Source organism: Phyllopteryx taeniolatus, chromosome 1 (assembly GCF_024500385.1).
Source record: "Phyllopteryx taeniolatus isolate TA_2022b chromosome 1, UOR_Ptae_1.2, whole genome shotgun sequence".
Classification (NCBI taxonomy): domain Eukaryota; kingdom Metazoa; phylum Chordata; class Actinopteri; order Syngnathiformes; family Syngnathidae; genus Phyllopteryx; species Phyllopteryx taeniolatus.
The window spans coordinates 11,450,796-11,470,765 of record NC_084502.1 but is presented as its reverse complement, the minus strand read 5'-3'; the positions used below and the strand labels follow the sequence as shown (position 1 = coordinate 11,470,765).

Genomic DNA, 19,970 nt, shown 5'->3' with positions numbered 1-19,970 from the left:
TACATACATCTGTGAAATGATCAAATTTCACTTGATTGGGCTGAGTTATTATTTTACTACAAATAAGTTATCTTTGTTCATCTATCTATGCAAGTGACGTATAGTGACAGCCAGGCAGAGCAATTAAATGCTCTTCCACTAGATGGCTGAAGACACAATTCAACTGTGTATCAGCGGTTGCCGTTCATAAAACAGAATAATCGCTGAGTGTTCAACTAAACAGGCCCACGTTTCACACTGAGGAAGGAAACTTGTGAGCACATTGAGACGAGCTCATTATTTAAATCGATACTTTTTGTGACCTTTTGTTTGGTGGTGTACCATTCGCTTTTCTAATGCAAAATATATGCTGGGAAAGAGCTAATGTAATTATGTTATAGACATAGATAGAATTGTATAGTTGCCCCTTGGTTGGACCTCTAAACACACAAGTGCCTTTGTTTTACTGCTTAATTTATTAATCAATCGTCATTGTATTTCTCTCTTCAAAATTCAACACCCTGTTTTGCGTTCGTAGACTAAGATTGGGGTATTTTAGTTTGGGTGAGGGGGGGAAAGGACAGCAGTGGCACCTCCAATCCAGTCGGTGGCGGTAATGCACCTTTAGGCCACCATGAAATCGAACGAAGATTTCCCATTAGCAGGTTTACTCGGAGGCATCGATTTTCAGGCACGGAAATTACATTTGCAGCAAGTCAACGGAGTACGTCGCGTTCACCGTGTCAACCGTGACTTTTGTCCCCCTGGCCACATTTCTTCACCCAAACCGTACGTAATAGTTTTACAGACTTCAAATTGGAACCGCCTTTGAATGTTAGCCCCCCCGTCACCCCCCCCCCCCCAATAATTATTTTTTTTCCCCCTTATGTCGTGTTAAATTTGTTTGTTGGTTAGTAGGCTTAAGAAAAAAGAACGTCTTCATTTTTTTCCATGACATTTTGGATAATGGACAAATCAAGAATCTATTAAATGTTGGCGTGCGTCCATTGTTTTTACACTCTTTGTAACCTTTCAAAGTTTACCAAGCTGCGGAGCTACTCAACTAATTAATTGCAAACGCTAAAATGTACGTCAATACGCTACATTTTTTTGTCCTGTTTTTATTATCAGTTGGCAATGGGGAAGAAAAAAAATATTTTCTGCACACTAAATAATTGGAAGTGATAAATGAATGGAAAAAAAAATGAAAATAAAATATTACTTATTGAATTGAGATTCATTTAACATCTTTTTTTTTAGTAATGGGTTAATTAGTTATAAAGGAAGTTATAATAATGATTTTGTTGCAGTGACAAAGATGTTAGAACTACTAAAAATTAGAAAATTTATATAAGGGCGGGCCTGTTGATTGCATGTGTGACGTCACGTCTGTGAAGATGAGTAGTAAAGAGAGCAGATTTAAAAGTTTGCTCAAAGGAGGGGGTTTGTGCGTCGCGTGGTTGAGCGTGACTTGTAGCTGATAGCGGCTCCTTCAGTCTCTTTATTACCACAAACTGTAAGCAAATTCAGTGAACTGCATCAGAAACAGTATCTTCCTTTACCCATCCCATCTGTCTACACTGCTCAAGTATTTTTGTAGACTTTACACCGATTTGATCGGGCTGATCGGTATCGGCCAATATTTAGCATTTTATGCTGATCGGCTTTAATGTCGTCATTCGCCGACATTGATCGGCTCCGCAAAAGACAGTAACGGAAATGTTGTAATGTTGGCTTGACCTGACTGATAAGAATATACCATCTGAATAGAGCAGTGATTTCCAACCTTTATGGAGCCAAGGAACATATTTTACAATTGAAAAATCTTACGGTACACCAACAAACAATCATTTCACAAAAAATGGGATACATTAATTACCGCATTTACTTCCTGCCATCTAATAGAAGACTATTAATTTGTTCTGTCGGTCACTATGCCTCACTGGCATAAATAGAGGAACAAAGATACATTATTTATTGTAAATATAATTTTTTGAACAATTAAGTACACAAGTATAATACAATAAATGAACAGGTCATTTAATAGACATATTCCTCCATCTTGTGATCGGATCGGTGATCGGTTATTGTTTTTCTAAACTCGCTGACGGTGATCGGCCCCAAAAATCCTGATCGTGTAAAGCCAAGTATTTTGTTAGCACTCTTTATTGTGAAATATTGGCAGTTTGGGTGAAAATATGACAGGTCTGAACGGGGACCATTTCATTATTTTCTTTCTTGTTATGTTTTGTTTAATGATTTGTGCTATTCTGAAATGCCTTGTGGTTGAATTTGAATCCCATTAAACATAAATGTGTTTTGCCTGATCACTCCTTTTCTTTAGAATAAAATTCTGACAGTTTATGTAAATTTATGAGCACAACTGAATTTTATTGTCACGTGTTACCCCTCAAACATATAATTTACTATGGGAATAGTTCTCATTTCCAAGGTCAGCAAGATGACAACCATCAGGTTTGGGAGCAGCATTGGACCATCTCTGCTGGCCCGCTCTGCAGAGAGTTCTTTGGTCAAAGAACCCGGTAAATAATATTGGCGGCGTCATTCACAGCAAACAGTGATTTAATGTGATCATTTGTTGTCTCGTATTGAAGCTGAAAAGGGCGACTTTGACCCAGATAAACTCTGCCAGTGTCCATTTGATAAGAGCCATCAAATCCGGGCTTGTCGCCTCTCGTATCACCTTATAAAATGCAAGAAGGTGAGTTTTTCTTCCTCGTTTTGATAAAAGCTGTATAAATCTGTTTTCATCGATGCAGATATTTTTTGTGCAAACTGTAATCCAAAAAGATCACAGCTATGAAAGAGGAGCAGCGTTAGTGTTTTTTCAGTCACTGTAGTACTTTTCTTGAATCATCTTCAACATTTCCAAACTAAGTGCATTTGTCAAAACACTTCATACAAATAGCAAAACACCATGGATTTCCTGTAAAAGTAAGTCTGTTGCTCAATTAAATATCTGTGTCAATGAACATCAGCGCCATCAGAATGACAAGTCCTTGTGTCATTGTGAACAGGTAAGACTGTCAAATGGCTTAGTTATGTTGTCAATATGTAAACTATAATTAAAAGCCATTCTTTTCAATTATAAGTTACCCCTTTGCCACTGCATAGGGCAAAGAAACGAAACAAAAAAATGTAGCAATGTGAACATACTGTGTAGGACAGTCTCCTTAGGGAAAACTGAACTTGCAATGCTGTATTAATTACAGTGCAGTCTTTGTACACCCAAGCCCTTGATTGAAAACATACACTCGCCAGTTGATGGTTCCTCAGATGCACCTTTGCGCAGTTTCAGAAAACTAGTTGAACATCAGTTGATCTAGTGCTTCACACATTTCTCTTATAAATTATATTTCTCTCACTGTATGCTGTTTTACTTGTACTCTTATTTTTTTTCTCTATTTGTTTTAAATGTTTATAATCTGTTTTTTCTTTGTTTTTAAATGCTTTTAATCATGTAAAGCACATTGAGTTACCTTGTGTATGAAATGCGCTATATAAATAAATTTGCTTTGCTTTATTAAAGAAAGTCAAGATTCACTTTGGGGGGAAAAAAGTCTGATGGGAAGTCTCATCGAAATGTATAGAATTATGTTTGACATGACAACTTGTTGACCCATTTTGCATGTAAAGACTTGTGCGATGAAATAATGCCTAAATGTTCTGGGGGGTGAGACTATTGAATAGAGACCCATTATAATACATTTTGATCAATATGACATAAGCAATTGATAATGTAGGAGACAGCTACGAATTGTACATAATCATTTGCATGGCTGTACCGAAGCATTTGCAACTTGTTCAAAGAAATGAGAAGCAACTTTTTTGAAGTGCACTAGTGTAACGATGATGTGAAGATTGAACAAGTAGTTTTTAAAATTTGATCTGAGAACTGTACCAAAGCGAGTGAGAAAAATAATAAGGGGCACAATTCAGGTAAACATTTAGGTGCAATCATATTGGCCAGTAGAAGTAGAGTATATTCCTTATCTGTGGAATGGCCCTAATTATTTCATAGTGTAATCTCTGTATCTCTTGAGTGTGGGCTGTTAAGGGCAGACTTGGTGAGTCGCAGCTGCAATTAGGCTTTACACGATCAGGATTTGTGGGGCTGATCAGCGAATTCAAAAAAATGATAACCGATCACAAGATGGAGCAATGTGTCTATTTAAATGACTTGTTCATTTACTGTATATACTTGTGTACTGTATACTGAGTATCTTCAAAAATGTTCTCTAGTAAGGTCATGTATTCTAATCAGTCAGGTCATACCAACATTACAAGGTGACGGAAATAATAGGTACTAACTGTAATTAAATTACTTTATCCAGCCATCCATTTTCAACACCGCTTATCCTGGTTAGGGTCGCGGGGTGCTGGAGCCTATCCCAGCTGACTTCGGGCGAAAGGCGGACTATACCCTGAACTGGTCGCCAGTCAATCACAGGGCACATATTGACACAGACAACCATTCGCACTCACATCTACACCGTCACTGAGTGGGAACTGATCCCACGCTGCCCACACAAAAGTCAGGCGAGTGTACCACTACACCATCAGTGACTAAATTACTTTATTGTAATTAAATTACTTCACACACACCGAAACTTTAGAGCATGATTCAACAGAACACCAGCTTGTTTACATACAACCGTTAGTGCTAGCACTAGCTTGCTAGGCTACAGAACGTTTTCTTGCCTGCTTGAGAGCCGTAGCCTAATAAAAGTACATGAACGTACCCCAAGCAATCCTTGAACGAACGTCTTCTCCCGAGCACCAGTGACCCACCACCACCACGTGTTTTTCCCCATTTTGTTATTTTTTGTCCAACACAATTAGGCTTTACACAATCAGCGAGTTAAAAAAAACAACAACCGATCACCGATCCGATCACAAGATGGAGCAATGTGTCTATTTAAATCAATTGTTCATATACTCTATATACTTGTGTACTTAATTGCTCCAAAAAATATATTTACAGTACTACATCAAAAGACACTACCTTTTGGATTTGAATATACTGTACACGACGGCGACGTGGAGTAACGGTCGTTGATCGGATCGTCAAATTATGACATTAAAGCCGATCAGCATAAATGCTAATCATCGGCCGATACCGATCAGGCCGATCGGATTGGTGTAAAGTCTAAACACAATACACGTGTTGTTGTTGCCGTGGTAATGAGTGTTTGATTTGACAAAGCCTAGTGATCGTAAATGACGTCAAAAGACACGCGACAAGACTAAAAATAAACTAGCTTTTTGATGCAAATGTACTGTACACGACGGCGATGCGGAGTAATGCTCTTTTGTGGAGCCGATCAACGATCGGCAAATTATGACATTAAAGCCGATCAGCATAAAGGCTAATTATCGGCCGATACCGATCAGGCCGATCGGATTGGTGTAAAGTCTAAACACAATACACGCGTTGTTGTTGCCGTGGTAATGAGTGTTTGATTTGACAAAGCCTAGTGATCGTAAATGACGTCAAAAGACGCGCGACAAGGCTAAAAATAAACTCGCTTTTTGATGCAAATGTACCGATCAAGCCGATCAGATCGGTGTAAAGTAATTTCATTAAAGATGAAAGAGCAGAGAAACATTTCAGATGAAAAAGGACATTTAAGCTTGACCCAACAGTGACTCTTCTGTTACTGATACAGAACCATCCACAACTGGCCAAGGAGCTGAAAACCTGCCCCTTCAATGCTTGCCACCTGGTCCGGAAGCATGAACTCGCCAACCATATGGAAACTTGTCCCAACAGGATTCTAGCGGGCACAACGGAGGGTAACATGACAACTTTTTCAGTCTTGACGTGTGTCTTCTGAGTTGATGACTGCTCTGTCGGCAGGTACAACTGAAGTATGGAGAAAATGGGAGGTTCCGGTCAGGTCACACTCGGTGTGCACCAGCGACATGACCGAAGACTGGGATAAGGGTGAGATGGAAAACGGTTCCAATCACGTTTCATTGACATGCGTTTCAGTGGTTTCTTGAGATACGAGTGACCCTGACTTTTTTTGAGCTGTTGATTTGGATGTTTTTTTTCCCGGTTTGATTTGAGATACAGGCACTGTATGATGGGAGTGACTCAACACCACAACATGCAGCAGTTTGGCAGATCATGTACAATTGTTAAAAAATGAGGCTTTAAGCTGTTTATTGCCACGCCTGGTTGAAATTTACCGTCAAAATAAACATAAAACAAAGAATTACACAGAATTTCAAATCACCGGCGAGGCACAGCCCGAAAGGGTAACGTGGGTCGCACTTCCCATGGGCTCACCACCTGTGGGAGGGGCCATAGGGGTCGGTTGCAGTGTGAGCTGGGTGGTGGCCGAAGGCAGGGACCTTGGCGATCCGATCCCCCGCTACAAAATCTGGCTTTAGGGACGTGGAATGTCACCGCTCTGGCAGGCAAGGAGCCCGAGCTGGTGTATGAGGTCTAGAGGTTCAGACTAGATATAGTCTGGTTCACCTCCACACACAGCTTGGGCTATGGTACCAGTCCTCTTGAGAGGGGTTCGACTCTCTTCCACTCTGGAGTTGCCCACGGTGAGAGGTTCCGATTAGGTTTTCATACTTATTGCCCCCCTGGCTCGGTGCCTGTACATTGGAGTTCACCCTGGTGGACGAAAGGGTAGCCTCCCTCTGCCTTCAGGTGAGGGATAGGTCCTGACTGTTGTTTGTGCCGATGCACCAAACAGCAGTTCAGAGTACCCACCCTTTTTGGAGTCCTTTGAGGGGGTGCTGGAGAGCACTCCCGCTGGGGACGCCATCGTTCTGCAGGGGGACTTCAATGATCACGTGGGCAATGACAGTGAGACCTGGAAGGGCGTGATTAGGAGGAACGGCCGCCCCGATCAGAACCCGAGCGGTGTTCTGTTATTGGACTTCTGTGCTCATCAAGGATTGTCCGTGACGGACACCATGTTCAAGCATAAGGGTGTCCACACACCCTAGGTCGCAGTTCAATGATCGACTTTGTGGTTATGTCATCGGACTTGCAGCCGCATATTTTGGACACTCGGGTGAAGAGAGGAGCACACACCCTTTTTAAGAAGGGGGACCGGAGGGTGTGTTCCAAGTACAGGAAGCTCACACTCCTCGGCCTCCCTGGTAAGGTCTATTCAGGGGTGCTGGAGAGGAGGGTCCGTCGGGAAGTCGAATCTCAGATTCAGGAGGAGCAGTGAGGTTTTCTTCCTTCTGTGGAATAGTGGACCAGCTCTACACCCTCGGCAGGGTCCTCGAGGGTGCATGGGACTTCACCCAACCAGTCTACATGTCTTTGGTGGATTTGGAGAAGGCATTCGACCGTGTCCCTCGGGGAGTCCTGTGGAGGTGATTCGGGAGTATGGGGTAGCGAAACCCATTGATACGGGCTGTTCGGTCCCTGTACGACCAGTGTCCGTGTGTGGTCCGCATTGCCGGCAGTAAGTCTGACTCGTTTCCGGTGAGGGTTGGACTCCGCAAAGGCTGCCCTTTGTCACCCATTCTGTTGGGTCTCTCCAGCGTGTCCTGGTAGGACTTGACCCGAATACCTCACCAGGGAGGCGTCCACGAGGCATACAAATCAGATGCCCCAGCCACCTCATCTGGCTCCTCTCAATGCGGAGGAGCAGCTGCCACTGTTACTTTTATGGACAGAATTTCGAGGCGCAGCCGAGGCATAGAGGGGGTCCGGTTTGGTGGTGTCAGTATTGCATCTCTGATTTTTGCAGATGTGGTTCTGTTGGCTTCATCAAGCCATGATCTCCAACTCTCACTGGAGCGGTTGAGCAGTGTGTGAAGCGGCTGGGATGAAGATCAGCACCTCCAAATCTAAGACCATGGTCCTCAGTCGGAAAAGGGTGGCGTTCCCTCTCCAGGTCGGGGATGAGATCCTGCCCCAAGTGGAGGAGTTCAAGTATCTTGGGGTCTTGTTCACAAGTGAGGGAAGAATGGAATGGGAGATCGACAGCCGGATCTGTGCAGCGTCTGCAGTGATACGGCCGTTGTATCGGTGCTAAACCGAAAGGCGAAGTTCTCAATTTACCGGTCGATCTACGTTCCTACCCTCACCTATGGTCATGAGCTTTGGGTTGCAACCACAAGAACAAGATCCCAGATCCAAGCGGCCGAAAAACGTTTCCTCCGCAGGGTGTCCGGGCTCTCCTTTAGCGATAGGGCGAGAAGCTTGAGCGGCTCAGAATAGAGCAGCTGCTCCTCCGCATTGAGAGGAGCCAGATGAGGTGGCTAGGGCATCTGATTTGGATGCCTCCTGGACGCCTCCCTGGTGAGGTATTCCGGTCACGTCCTACCAGGACACACTGGAGAAACTGCCTCCCAGCTGGCCTGGGAAGGCCTCGGGATCCCCCGGAAGAGCTGGATGAAGTGGATGGGGAGAGGGAAGTCTGGGTGCCCCTGCTCAAGCTACCGCAACCTGACCTCGGATAAGCGGAAGAAAATGAATGGATGGATGAATTTCAATTCATTTTAATATGACACGTGTAAACTGAGTTAAAGGGTTGGTCACGGAACAAATTAAATTCGTAAGTCGCAATGTGTTTTATTTTAAAATGGGTACTTTTGGCTGTGTCAAATCAGCCCATCAGCATAAGAAAAGATTAATCAAGTGTAAGTTCGGTGGTAACTAGCTTCTACTTTTCTAAGAATAAATGCATTGCTTTGGATTTCCGTATATAATCCAATGTTCAACTCAAGACTTTTAATTGATCTCTTTGTTACGCAGAAGTCGACGAGGCAGCCGTTCCATTTATTTGGGGTGAAACCACGTTGACCGGTGTGCATCAGGGGTAAGTCTTTAGCAGGGGCAAGTGGAGGTCGAGTACTTTGGGTGGACTATGGCCTAATTTTGGAAAATACCTTTCTGAAATTTGATCAAACTTTTTAGACCTTGAAAAAGACCATTTGATGGACGACCCAAAATAGGGCGAGCCTCGCCACTAATAGAAAATAAAAATATAATTATGCTGTAGCCCATCCCAGCTATCTTTGGGAAAGAGGCTGGTCTCAGTATTATCATATATATATATATTATTGCTAGTCTCTAGCTCTATTAAAGAACAAATAAGATGTTTATAAGGTCACCTTTTGATTTGAGTCATAGACAACACTGTTGTAAATGTAGTATATACAGTATAACAACTGCACAAAAAAAAAAACATTAAGACAAACTCATTATGCAATGATGTTTTTTATTTATTTATATTTTTGCAGTCTCTCACCTGCACCTGGGTGGCTGACTTTTAAAAAAAAATAGCATATGTCCATCTATTGAAAAGCATAGATTTGCACAGTGTTTCATAAGGTGTCCTGTCATAAACTAGCATTTAAATAAATTTAGCACATGTGGTTATGGCAATGAAAGCGACCTGATACTGCCAGCGGTTTTTTCTTTTTTTAACTGAAAAAAATAAACACCCAAAATGCAAAAATTTAAAATATAGTGAAAATAAAATTTAAAAAACGTACCAAAAAAACTCATTACCTTGTTTTTAGACAATTTTCACTTGTTTCAAGATAATTTTTACTTGAAAAAAGTGGAGAAAAAGTTTGCCTGGAGAATAAGTTTTTTTGTTTTGTTTATACTCCACTGGCATTTTTTTATGTCTAATTTTAATTAGTTTTGGCTCGAAATAAAATATTCCTGGTAACATTTTGTTTTTGCAGGGGATGTCAATTTTTTCTCCCACATACTCATTGAAACAACAACAAAAAACACCACATATGAACACACACAATCTTGGCATAAGATACTTAAGGAGACATTTCATATCATATCAGATACACTGCGCAAAAACGTTATTCAATTAGCTAGCGATAGCTCCAAGTGCCTGATTAGCTTATTAGCTAATGGGAGCGTTAACCGTGTTGTCACCAGATGGTGACACGGTGTCTCGGTTGGCAGAAAGCCTATGGACGTCAATAGCCAACCACGGGTTAACGGGTTATTCACACTTATTTCCGTTAATTAATAAATGGTTGTGTTGTGTTACGGGCTGTACATATACAGGGTGATTGAAAAGTAACTCCCTATTTTAAAATCCTTATTTATTCATATGTTGTAATATTTTTCTCAATTCTTTTTACGTGTGTTCCATGATTAAAGGGGCAAGTCTATTCTACCAAACCGACGACTTTGGAAGAACTTGAAGGGCGAATACGAGAAGTTATGTCTTCCTTCCCACAAGCGTTCCTTGTGAAATCAGTTAATGCAGTTCCCATGCCGTGGCAAATGCTGGCGCCCGCAGCGAATTTTAAATACAACTCCATGCAATACACTTTCTTCTCCAGGTTCATTTCTTGTAAGAATTATAGTTCAGAAATAAATTACAAGTACTTAAAAATAGGGAGTTACTTTTCAATCACCCAGTAGATTGTCAACGAAGGATTCTTAAAGTATGTCCAAAACACACAAGGAATTTGTCTCCGGTAGTTGGAGCCGCTCTAGTACAACAGATAGTCAATTTACAGAACACTTTGGAGACATAAAGACATTGACAAAAAAACAATTGTGCAAAAAGATGCGGAGTCCTCTAGCACTTAGAGCAGTTCGAATGACTAATATTGCAATAGTCCGGTGCAATGACCATTGTGCAAAGGGTGCTGAGACTTCAAGGAGTGGATGCGGTTTAAAGTGACGAGTAGTGCGAAAATCTGGGACAATGTTGGTTGTGCAAATGTTACAGATACTCCTCAATCAGTGTGCAAATGGAGCAGATGCTACTCTGGCATGAGTGGCCAGTATATGCAAATAGTGCAGCATGGCGAGACAACTACAGTGAGTGCACGAGTGATACATAATTGGCCCCACAGAAATGTGACAACGAACTCAAGTCAAAAAATTGCCAGCTTGTTGTAATGGAATTATAGGTTAGGTGTTTAAGAAGTTGATCGCAAGAGGGAAGAAGCTGTTGGAATGTCTACTAGTTCTAGTTTGCATTGATTGGTAGCGCCTACCTGAGGGAAGGAGCTGGAAGAGCTGGTGACCGGGGTGCGGATTTTGCACGCCCTTGTCTTAGTTCTGGCAGCGTGCAAGTCCTCAATGGTGGGTACCGACAATCCTTTCAGCAGTTTTGATTGTCCGTTGCATTCGGAGTTTGTCCTTTTTTGTAGCAGCACCAAACCAGACTGTGATGGAAGACGAGCGTTAACACGGCTAGAAATGTTTGTCGTGGTTCTGACCATAGTGATGAAGATAATACGCCACTGTGCTGTAGCAGCGCGGCTAACCGACTAAATAGCATCTGCAACATTTGCACAATCGACATTGTCCCAGAGTATCGCACTACTAGTCACTTTAAACTGCATACATTTCTTGAAGTCTCGGCGCCCTTTGCACAATGGTCATTATTGTTCTAGTAGTCATTTCAAACTGCTGTAATTACTAGAGGAGATATTTTTGCACAATTGTAAAATAAATAAATTAATTAATTGTACCGGCATTACCAGTGTACTGGCAACCTTATTGCTCAATGACTGTCCCCCCCCCCTCCCAATGTCTTTGTCTCAAAAGTATTCTCTGTCAATTGACTGTTGTCGTACTGGAGCGGCTCCAACGACCGGAGACATTCCTTGTGTGTTTTTGACATACCGGTACTTGGCAAATAAAGAGGATTCTGATGTGGCGGCCATGTTGGGAAGGTCGACGTTCCCTTAAAAGGCAAGGCATGGACATTGAAATTAAGTCGTCATTTGCTAATTTCTCAACCCATTTTCACGAGGTTTATTTTTTTGTCAATGCCAAAGTGTTTACTGTCACAACAGATATATTTTTTTCTATAAATAAATAAATTCAAATAAAATTGAGGTCGAATTCATAGGGTGGGCTAAGGCAAGTTTTGGCTCGGCTATAGACCAGCCAAAATAGGGCTGGCCTCGACACTGGTCTTTAGCACGGCAAGTCGAAGGTACATCATGTTTGTCATTTTGCTTTGGCTCTCGCCAACAGATCAGAAGCCCAGGCCTCCAATAGGGTCGGAGCATCGTTCCGAGGACCCTTTTCCCTCCCATGGTAGTTTAAAATGTCATTTTATTGGTTGCTGTTGAGACCAGTTCATGGATGTTTCTTTTTCTATCGATCTTGGTTTTCAAATGTTGCATGTTTTTGTTTTTAAAAAGTTATCCTGTGTTCTTTGCTGTTATTAGTAGTGTTTTTCTGTGTGCGCACGCGTGTTTTTTGTGTTTTTGTGTGTGTTAAACATCTTGGGTGATATTTGTGATAGTGAAATCGTAAATGCTCAGTAAATGTAAGGGGAATTAATGTTTGGCAATGTTTGTGGAGCTCAACTAAAAAAAAATAAAAAATAAAAAATCTTAAGTTGTCATTGGATGACCACTAGATGGCAAACCATTAGTTTCTTGTAGGCAATTCCATGCTTTCTACTGGATTGTCAACTGGTAGGAGAAATAAAAGGATACCGTACTTATTACATAGTGATTTTTTTTTTCTTTGCAGCAGTGAACAGTTCATATATTTGTCATAATTAATTTGATGATGTGAATTTATTTACATTTAATAACGACTAAAAATAATGCAGGGCGGCACCATGTTTATTGAACACATGACCGGATAACCCGAATGAAACGTCATGTGTAATCGTTGGACAAAGATGGCGCAACTATGCTGATGCGAATACATCTAGCGTTAATCCTGTAAGGATTCCGCCATATCGTTTCGAGCCAACACAACTAAATGGGCCTACAGTGAGAGATCCTCCTTCGGATGAGAAAGCTGTAGTGCTGAATGTCATGTTTTCAGGCACAAATTAAGACTATGGTCACACCAGCCGCCACAATGATTGTTCATACTATACGGTAACACGCTGCCAGTATTTTGCCAAGTGCAACTTCAAAATAAATGGCTTGACTTGTATTTGACTGAAATTGCTAAAATGAATAAATGCGGTCTACGCAGTGTAACTGTAAATGTGGCTTTCGTGTGCCTACCTTTGTCTTCATTTTGGCCTCCTTTCTCTCGGAATTTGCAGTCACGATTGTCATCAATCACCAGGAATAGTGTAGGTGCTACTATGCCTTGTGTGTACAGCACCTGCATGCATATCCTTGCCAGAAGGTCTGCGAAAAATCCTTTTCATGGCAGACATTGCCTCTGCATGCTAAGAGTTATTTTTATATAAAATGTCGTTATCCAGTATGGAATTCTTTTGACTCCTTTTTGCTGTTCAAACAAGCATTGATTAGGAACCCGGAAATTTGACACACGCATGTCATTTCTGTGATTAGCGGCCAAAATGAACGTGGCTGTTCGATCGAAAATTTTACTGTAAAAGTGCAATCAATATAGAAGTGTATTTTTGAGCACTTCGGTGCTTTTCCCAGCTAAACTATTTACTACCAATCAAGCCATACGTTTGTTTGGTCAGCATCCCTTTATTTTCTACCTAACCCAACAACTAGTGTTCAGTCAGGCACACATTAGTTGAAGATGAGATGATGTAATCCCTTTAAAAAGCTTGTCTTGAATTAGTTTAATGTAAATTGGATGTAAAAACAAAATGTAGCTCAAGATTACACACAAGGGTAATAAGCGGGATGCTAATTAAAACACACAACCTGCTTCTACTGTACATTTGAACGCTTGTTTCAACATGGATGTAAATTAAGATCATTTCAACATAATCGAAACACTGATTGTTGTGGACTATTTGCTCCTAAAGAAAAATAATTGCAATTCTGTTAAAGATTTATTGTGATAACTGCAAAATCTGGTGCTTCCTATCCAGTTCTTCTAAGATTGATCTGCCCTCCTTGTCGAGCTCAGGTGGTATGATGACTGGGCAGGGGCCTTCTTGACCCTCACTTCCTGACCTGGAAGTCTCTGTTTCATCTGCTTGACAAAAAAAAAAACAATCTGACATTCTTTACCACATCAATCTCGTGCACAATTACCTGACAGATTGCATCCAAAATAGAACGTGTACTTTTACCTTCATTGTCGCTTGAGTCTAAACCAATGCACGTACTGAAAGAAGACAGAAATTAAATGAATACAATAAAGCAAAAAAAGTGCTTTAAAATATTACAATACACAAGGCTTGGTTATGAGTAATCATGGCTTACGTGTTTAAAGATGGAGAAAAAAAAAAGCAGGTTACAACCAATGTATAGGTTGACGTAGCTGCAGAATAGAATGTCCTTTGATGTAATACAAAAATTTGAGGTACTACCCTAACCCAAGTCAAGGCAGAAAATCAGCTGAATGACACCTCGTATCTAAAAAAACACGTCGGGTCACTCGTATCGCAAGGCAACACTGTATAACATTTACAGGTGAACTTAGTTTGTCTTTCTCAGAACTTGAATGCGCATATTCAACTGTTCAGTGTTTCAGTTTCTGTTGCACAACTTGATGTCCTCTAATAAAGACCAGAATGGCAAAATTAACAACAGGTGTTTGCTACATGAATCGATCAATACAAGTCCTATGCCTGTGACCATCAGTCTATTTTACAACCTGCTGACAATGAGCTCAGTGGCCACTTCCCTCTGAGAACATCATGGTTGACCAATTGTTAGGTGTCGTTTTCTTGGTCTCAATATGTCAAAATTGGAACAGAATGATGACGAGGACTGTTTAAATACCTATTCTAATTTAACCAGGAAATGTATTGGTCCATTCACAGAACAAACACCAGCTGTGAATTTTGCGAGAACTTCCAAGTTTGGTGTTAAAAAAAAAAAAAAAAAAGTACTGAAACATTGAACAGTTGGACATGTGCATTGAAAAGTTGAGTAGATTTAGATTCACTCTGAAATTTCCACCGAAAGCTGATGTCTCTCTTTTCGTGAGTAGTGTACGCTCCGTGCACTCCTCACTATCTGCTCGCATTGATATTGCAAATGAGAGCTGGCAGATGGAAAAGTTCAGAGGTGAATTTTAGCAAAGGGGAATGCACAGGGTGAAAACGACACCTGCCCTTTGCCTGTTTTGACTGTCCTCTCTCACCACTGGATGACTGGTGTTTTCAGGGGCGTGTCCTCTGACTTCATAACCCTCTTAACCCTTTCACGCATTGTGGTCTCGACAGTAGAAAGCTTTTCAGTAAAGTACCTTTGTACTTCTCTGTGCATGAGCCACTCCAGTCTTGCAACAGCTGAGCACTGGGTAGCAGTATATGGGTTTTTACACAAAAGCGTCCACTGCAGTGACAATGCACAACTTTGACGTCAAGGGCCTCTTCAGAAAGTCAAATCAAACTTTTACAGCACCTTTCCTTAACCTTTGTGGAAAACATCTTTGGGACAAGGCGAGATGAAAAGGGCCTTTCTTTCGAACATATAGGAAAAGACTATTACTATTTAAAATGAGATCGAAATCATAATATTTCCAAAGTTGAACTATAAAAAGCACTCCTTCGATCTGTGTGCGCTTGATTTTAATTTGATCAGGTTGTTGCCACCAGTGAGAATTATGGGTAACATCCTTTCAGAAAGGTTGGTCAGGAGTACCGTAAACCCATGCTGAAGGTGGGTTAAAGGTTGTATCGATGCACCTTTCCTAAGCATTTTTATAATTCCAAAAACCTTAGGAAAGTTCCGAAGCAAAAACCAGAATCTGAAGAGGGCCCAAGACGCGAGTATATACTGTACAGTAGAAGAAAACAGCTTTCGAATAGCTGTCCACTCTCGTGAGGTTGAATGTTTTTGCAACGCAGCACAGTGAGTACATAAAAACTCCACACAGTAGGCCCGAGCTGAGATTCAAACCAAGAATATTTACTTTGAGCCAGATGTGATAACCACTTGTCCACACAGTGCTGCCTCTATTTTATTCATTGTTTTATTAAAATCATATTCCATCAGTTGAATGTTCAAACATGCCTAAGTGGACAGGTCATCAACTCATTTAAAAAAGTATTTAAAAATACATTTTTTTTTAAAATAGTCGTAATTATGTGTTTTGAAAGAGTGATAAAAACACAATCTTTGTGTCATGAGAAAAAGTATTGGCCACCTTCTCAAATTCTTATTTTTTTGCATAGTTTCACCACTTTGTTTGAGATCATCAAAAAAATGTAAATAGACAAATATAACCCAAGTGAACTTAAAATGCTCTTTTTAAATGTTAATTGCATTTATTAAGAACAGAAAAAAAATATTCAGTTACCTGGCCCTGTGTGAAAAAGTAATTACCCCCCCCCCCCCCACACACACACACACTCTGTTAAATCATCAATTAACTGTGGCTAATCACAGTTTTTCATTTTCGCTGATTACCTCCAGACCTGTTCAATCAAGAAATCTCAAACAGAATCGTGTCCCGACAAAAACCAGTCGGACAAAAGATCTAAAAAAAAAGCTGCAACAAAATGACAGTTTTCCAAAGAAATTCCAGAACGGTCAATAAATAAAGTAATTGACATCTATCAATCTGGAAAGCGTTCCAAAAGCCAATTCTAAAGCTTTAGGATTCCAGTGAACCATAGGAAGAGACACTATCCTCACATGGAGAAACCATGGAACAGTGGGAAACCTTCCTAGAAGTCCCCGGCCTACAAAGATTACCCCAAGAGAACAGCAATAACTCATCCAGGAGGCCGCAAAGGAACTCAGGACAACTTCTCAAGAACTGCAGGCCTCTGTTACCTCAGTTCAGGTCAGTGTTCATGACACATTAATAAGGAAGATCTTGGGCAAAAATGGCATACATGGCAGAGTTCCGAGGCCAAAAGCACTGCTGACCAAAAAGAACATAAAGGCTCGTCTTACTTATACCAAAACAATTTAAATAAAGAAAATCTGAATGATTCCCAAGACTTTTGGCAGAATATTACTGATGAAAGTTGATCTTTTTGGAAGGTGTGTGTGTCTTTAGATCTTGCGTAAATGTAGCACAGCATTTCAGAAAAAGAACATCATACCAACGGTCAAACATGGTGGTGATAGTGTGATGGTATTGTGCTGCTTTGCTCCTTCAGGACCTGGACAACTTGCTGGGATTGATGGAACCATAAATTCTGCTCTTTAAGAGAAAATCCTGAAGGTGACTGTTCAGCCATCAGTTTGTGACCTCAAGTTGAAGCACATTTAGGTTTTCCAGCAGGCTACCGACCCAAAACACACCAGCAAGTCAACTTCTGAATGGCTTAAATAAACAAAATGAAGGTTTTGGAGTGGCCTAATCAAAGTCCAGACTTGAATCCAAGTGAAATGCAGTGGCATGACCTTAAAAAGGCCTTGACACCAATTACTACTACATCTTGTGGGATCTTCGAGCATTATAGAAAAAGCACACCAAAATGGTTATTGAGTTTAGAGAGTGAATAGCACAGCAACGTGTGAGAAGCGAACAATAGTATAGCGGCGAGACGATGCCAAGCGTGAATGCAAATTGGCATTGAGTCGTGAGAGTGGCTGCCAGTCTTGTTTCCTTATTGTCAGCGGTGGGTTATTTACCTGTAGTCTTTGGGGGCTCTCATGATGCCTCTCACTTCCTGCTGCCCACTCTCAGTCTCCTCCGATTCCTCTTCATAGGACAGATGCAGAGACACCACATAGTTCAAATGGGAGTTATTGTCCCAGTAGTCTCCCTCGGTGGTTTCGTAGCGGACCACGAACTCGATGCGAGAGCCATGAGTGACGTACGGGCGTGCAAAAGACAGCTTGAAGAAAAACTTATCAGTGTCCCCGTCGTGGGATCCCTGGACATACTCTGCGGGGTGATCGAAGTACGTCTCCCAGTTGTCCATGGTGGACCTGATGTAGACCGCTTTGTGGAAGGAGACGTTGAGCACCCGCACAAGGCCACTGAAGGCAAGAGGCTCATGGTCCACGGGACCGATGTGCTCGATGCGCACTTGCTGCGCGCGCACGGCCTCCAGCAGCGCGCCTCCGCCGAGGGGCTCAAACTCCGGATGCACAAGGAACACCGGCTCTCGCTCGGTCTTGCCATACTTTGCCCGCTCTTCGTCCCAGCGCGCAAAGTCCTCTTCGTCGTCCGAGTCGAAGGTGACGAACTCGCGGACGTCCACCAGGTCGCCGCCGATTGTGTCGGCGAATGACACTCGCTTTCCGGGGGACAGCGCCGCTTGGATGCGCAGGTACTCGGCCGTCTCGTCGTGGATGGACGCGCCTCGCCTCCTGGGCACCGGGGAGCATCTTGGGATCAGGCGCACGTTCTCGCTCCCCTCGTCTTCGTCGTCGTCTTCGTCGTCGTCGTCGTCATCGTCCGCCAAACGGCCTTCCACCTCGTCAGGTGACCTGCCACTTTGGATGGGAGTAAAAAGACTCTCTTGACTCGGTATGGTTAAAAAAGACATTTCTGCTGTGCGCCGACGGGAGCGCATGCGACGACCCCCGGGAAGAATTAACAGCACTGGCCCGCACTGACGGCGCATTACGCGCACTCTCCTCGGTTAACGTGCGGCGTTAAATGTCACGCATGGGAAACTTGTTGCTGCCAGCACTTGCGATCGTATTTCCCCTGCTAAAACATCAACCTTTGGAGTCCAATTTTAGCCCTGACCTATCGGGCTCTCCATGCTGCGAATGTGTCTTCAAATTGGTATGATCTCCCCATGCCACCCCTGCTTTCCCGGTCGTTTGGTTTGGCCTGGCTGCACGCCCACAAAGGAGATGCGATACGATGGGCTGCATTCCTGGCAGGCAGAAATCAATTACTTCAACCATCATTACAGCTCATTAATAACGACAATAAATTTGCGGCGATGCATGATCGTTTTTCTGCAGCTCCTTTGCGCAATATATCGGTAAATATCGGCAGTTTTTTATTTTTTATTTTTTTACATTTGATGTTAAGTGATGATTTTCTACACTTTCTTTAAAGAATAAACAGAAAAGAAATGCAAATAAGGGAGAATTTTTATTTTAAAACGTATTTTCAGGACATTTTTTTGGTTAAATGTTCACAAATGATAATTTTGTGCAGTCTTTGTTCGAGAAAACAATTCAATGTTTTGTTTTGCTCCTGGTCTATTTTTTTTTCTGAACACAGAATTTTTATTACAATAAGTATTTTTGATACAAAATTTGTCCAAATTCGATCCGGCGTTTTTACGTATTAATAAAGGGGGCAATCACAAAAAGACTGAACGGATGACATGAGGCATTAACCTTAAATAATTAAAAAGTATCGGCATGCATGGGCACATTACAAAGGTGGGTACAGTAGCCAAATATTGTACTCAAGTAGGAGTGCGGCTACTTTAGAATAAAATGACTCAAGTAAAAAATAGAAAGTAGTCATCCAAATAATTAAGAGTAAAAAAGTACTCAGTGAACAAAAAAACTAAACTAAAATACTGAGTCATTGGTGAGGAACTTAAATCAACATGAACGTCAAATAAAATTAAGATAACTAAAGAATAACTACATAAAATATGAATGTGCACATTCAGAAATTGCTGAACTATGTCACTTAATACAAAAAAAAAGAAAAGAAATGATAAGATCTTTGTAAAGTAACAATTTAAGGAAAATTCCGCTCCAATAAATCTTATACTATTTTGCTTCCACTTGTTCAACAGCACAATAGGCTCAACAGGCAAAGATTACAAAAACCGGAACAAGGCTGCAGTGGATAGAAAAAGTCTACACACCCCTGGTCAAATGTCAGGTTTTTTTGTGATGTTTTTGAGAGGGTAGGTGAAAATAAACTGAAATAATCTTGTTCACGTCACCATTGCAATAGAGATGTTCTGTCTAAACTGGTCTTTTAAATGGTTAAATAAAGTTTAAATAAAACAATAAGAATAGTAATCGAATAAATCAGGTTGCGCAAGGGCGCACTCCCTCTTATAACTGACATGTGGCTGTGCTCAGGAGTAACCAATCACATTCAAATGGGAGGCCACACATACCTGCTAGGCTGCCACCATTTCATTTTTTTTTAAATTTTTAAAAAAACATTTTTTTAAGTACCCTAAAACACATGCATGCCTTACAGAAACATTGCTTTATTCACTGAAATGACTTGA

General features: G+C 41.5%; 2 protein-coding genes across 3 annotated transcripts; one reads left to right on the top strand and one right to left on the bottom strand.

Annotated features, from left to right (window-relative positions):
• Window positions 1-595: 595 nt before the first annotated feature.
• Window positions 596-12,331, top strand: zgc:56699 (uncharacterized protein LOC405758 homolog). Of its 2 annotated transcripts, none has more exons than XM_061771339.1 (7): window positions 596-768; window positions 2,432-2,522; window positions 2,595-2,701; window positions 5,670-5,796; window positions 5,861-5,947; window positions 8,741-8,804; window positions 11,963-12,331. In XM_061771339.1, the coding sequence occupies exons 2-7, from the start codon at window positions 2,441-2,443 to the stop codon at window positions 12,027-12,029; spliced, it is 534 nt and encodes a 177-aa protein (XP_061627323.1). In that variant the 5' UTR covers window positions 596-768; window positions 2,432-2,440; the 3' UTR covers window positions 12,030-12,331. The 2 variants fall into 2 exon arrangements, with proteins under 2 accessions (XP_061627323.1, XP_061627313.1); XM_061771329.1 differs by having other exon boundaries at window positions 598-768; window positions 2,418-2,522.
• Window positions 12,332-13,473: 1,142 nt separating this feature from the next.
• si:ch211-167b20.8 (protein phosphatase 1 regulatory subunit 3A) lies at window positions 13,474-18,663 on the bottom strand. The gene is made up of 3 exons (XM_061771317.1): window positions 17,431-18,663; window positions 13,962-13,996; window positions 13,474-13,861 (listed from the first exon to the last, which is right to left on the bottom strand). The coding sequence occupies exons 1-3, from the start codon at window positions 18,369-18,371 to the stop codon at window positions 13,719-13,721; spliced, it is 1,119 nt and encodes a 372-aa protein (XP_061627301.1). The 5' UTR covers window positions 18,372-18,663; the 3' UTR covers window positions 13,474-13,718.
• Window positions 18,664-19,970: the final 1,307 nt, after the last annotated feature.

Coding starts and splice junctions, on each gene's coding strand:
- zgc:56699 (XM_061771339.1), top strand. CDS start 2,441: ATGACAACCATCAGGTTTGGGAGCAGCATTGGACCATCTCTGCTGGCC. Junction 2,523..2,594: donor TTCTTTGGTCAAAGAACCCG/GTAAATAATATT, acceptor CTCGTATTGAAG/CTGAAAAGGGCGACTTTGAC. Junction 5,797..5,860: donor TCTAGCGGGCACAACGGAGG/GTAACATGACAA, acceptor CTCTGTCGGCAG/GTACAACTGAAGTATGGAGA.
- si:ch211-167b20.8 (XM_061771317.1), bottom strand. CDS start 18,371: ATGCGCCGTCAGTGCGGGCCAGTGCTGTTAATTCTTCCCGGGGGTCGT. Junction 13,997..17,430: donor AGAGCCCCCAAAGACTACAG/GTAAATAACCCA, acceptor GTCTTCTTTCAG/TACGTGCATTGGTTTAGACT. Junction 13,862..13,961: donor AGACTCAAGCGACAATGAAG/GTAAAAGTACAC, acceptor TTTGTCAAGCAG/ATGAAACAGAGACTTCCAGG.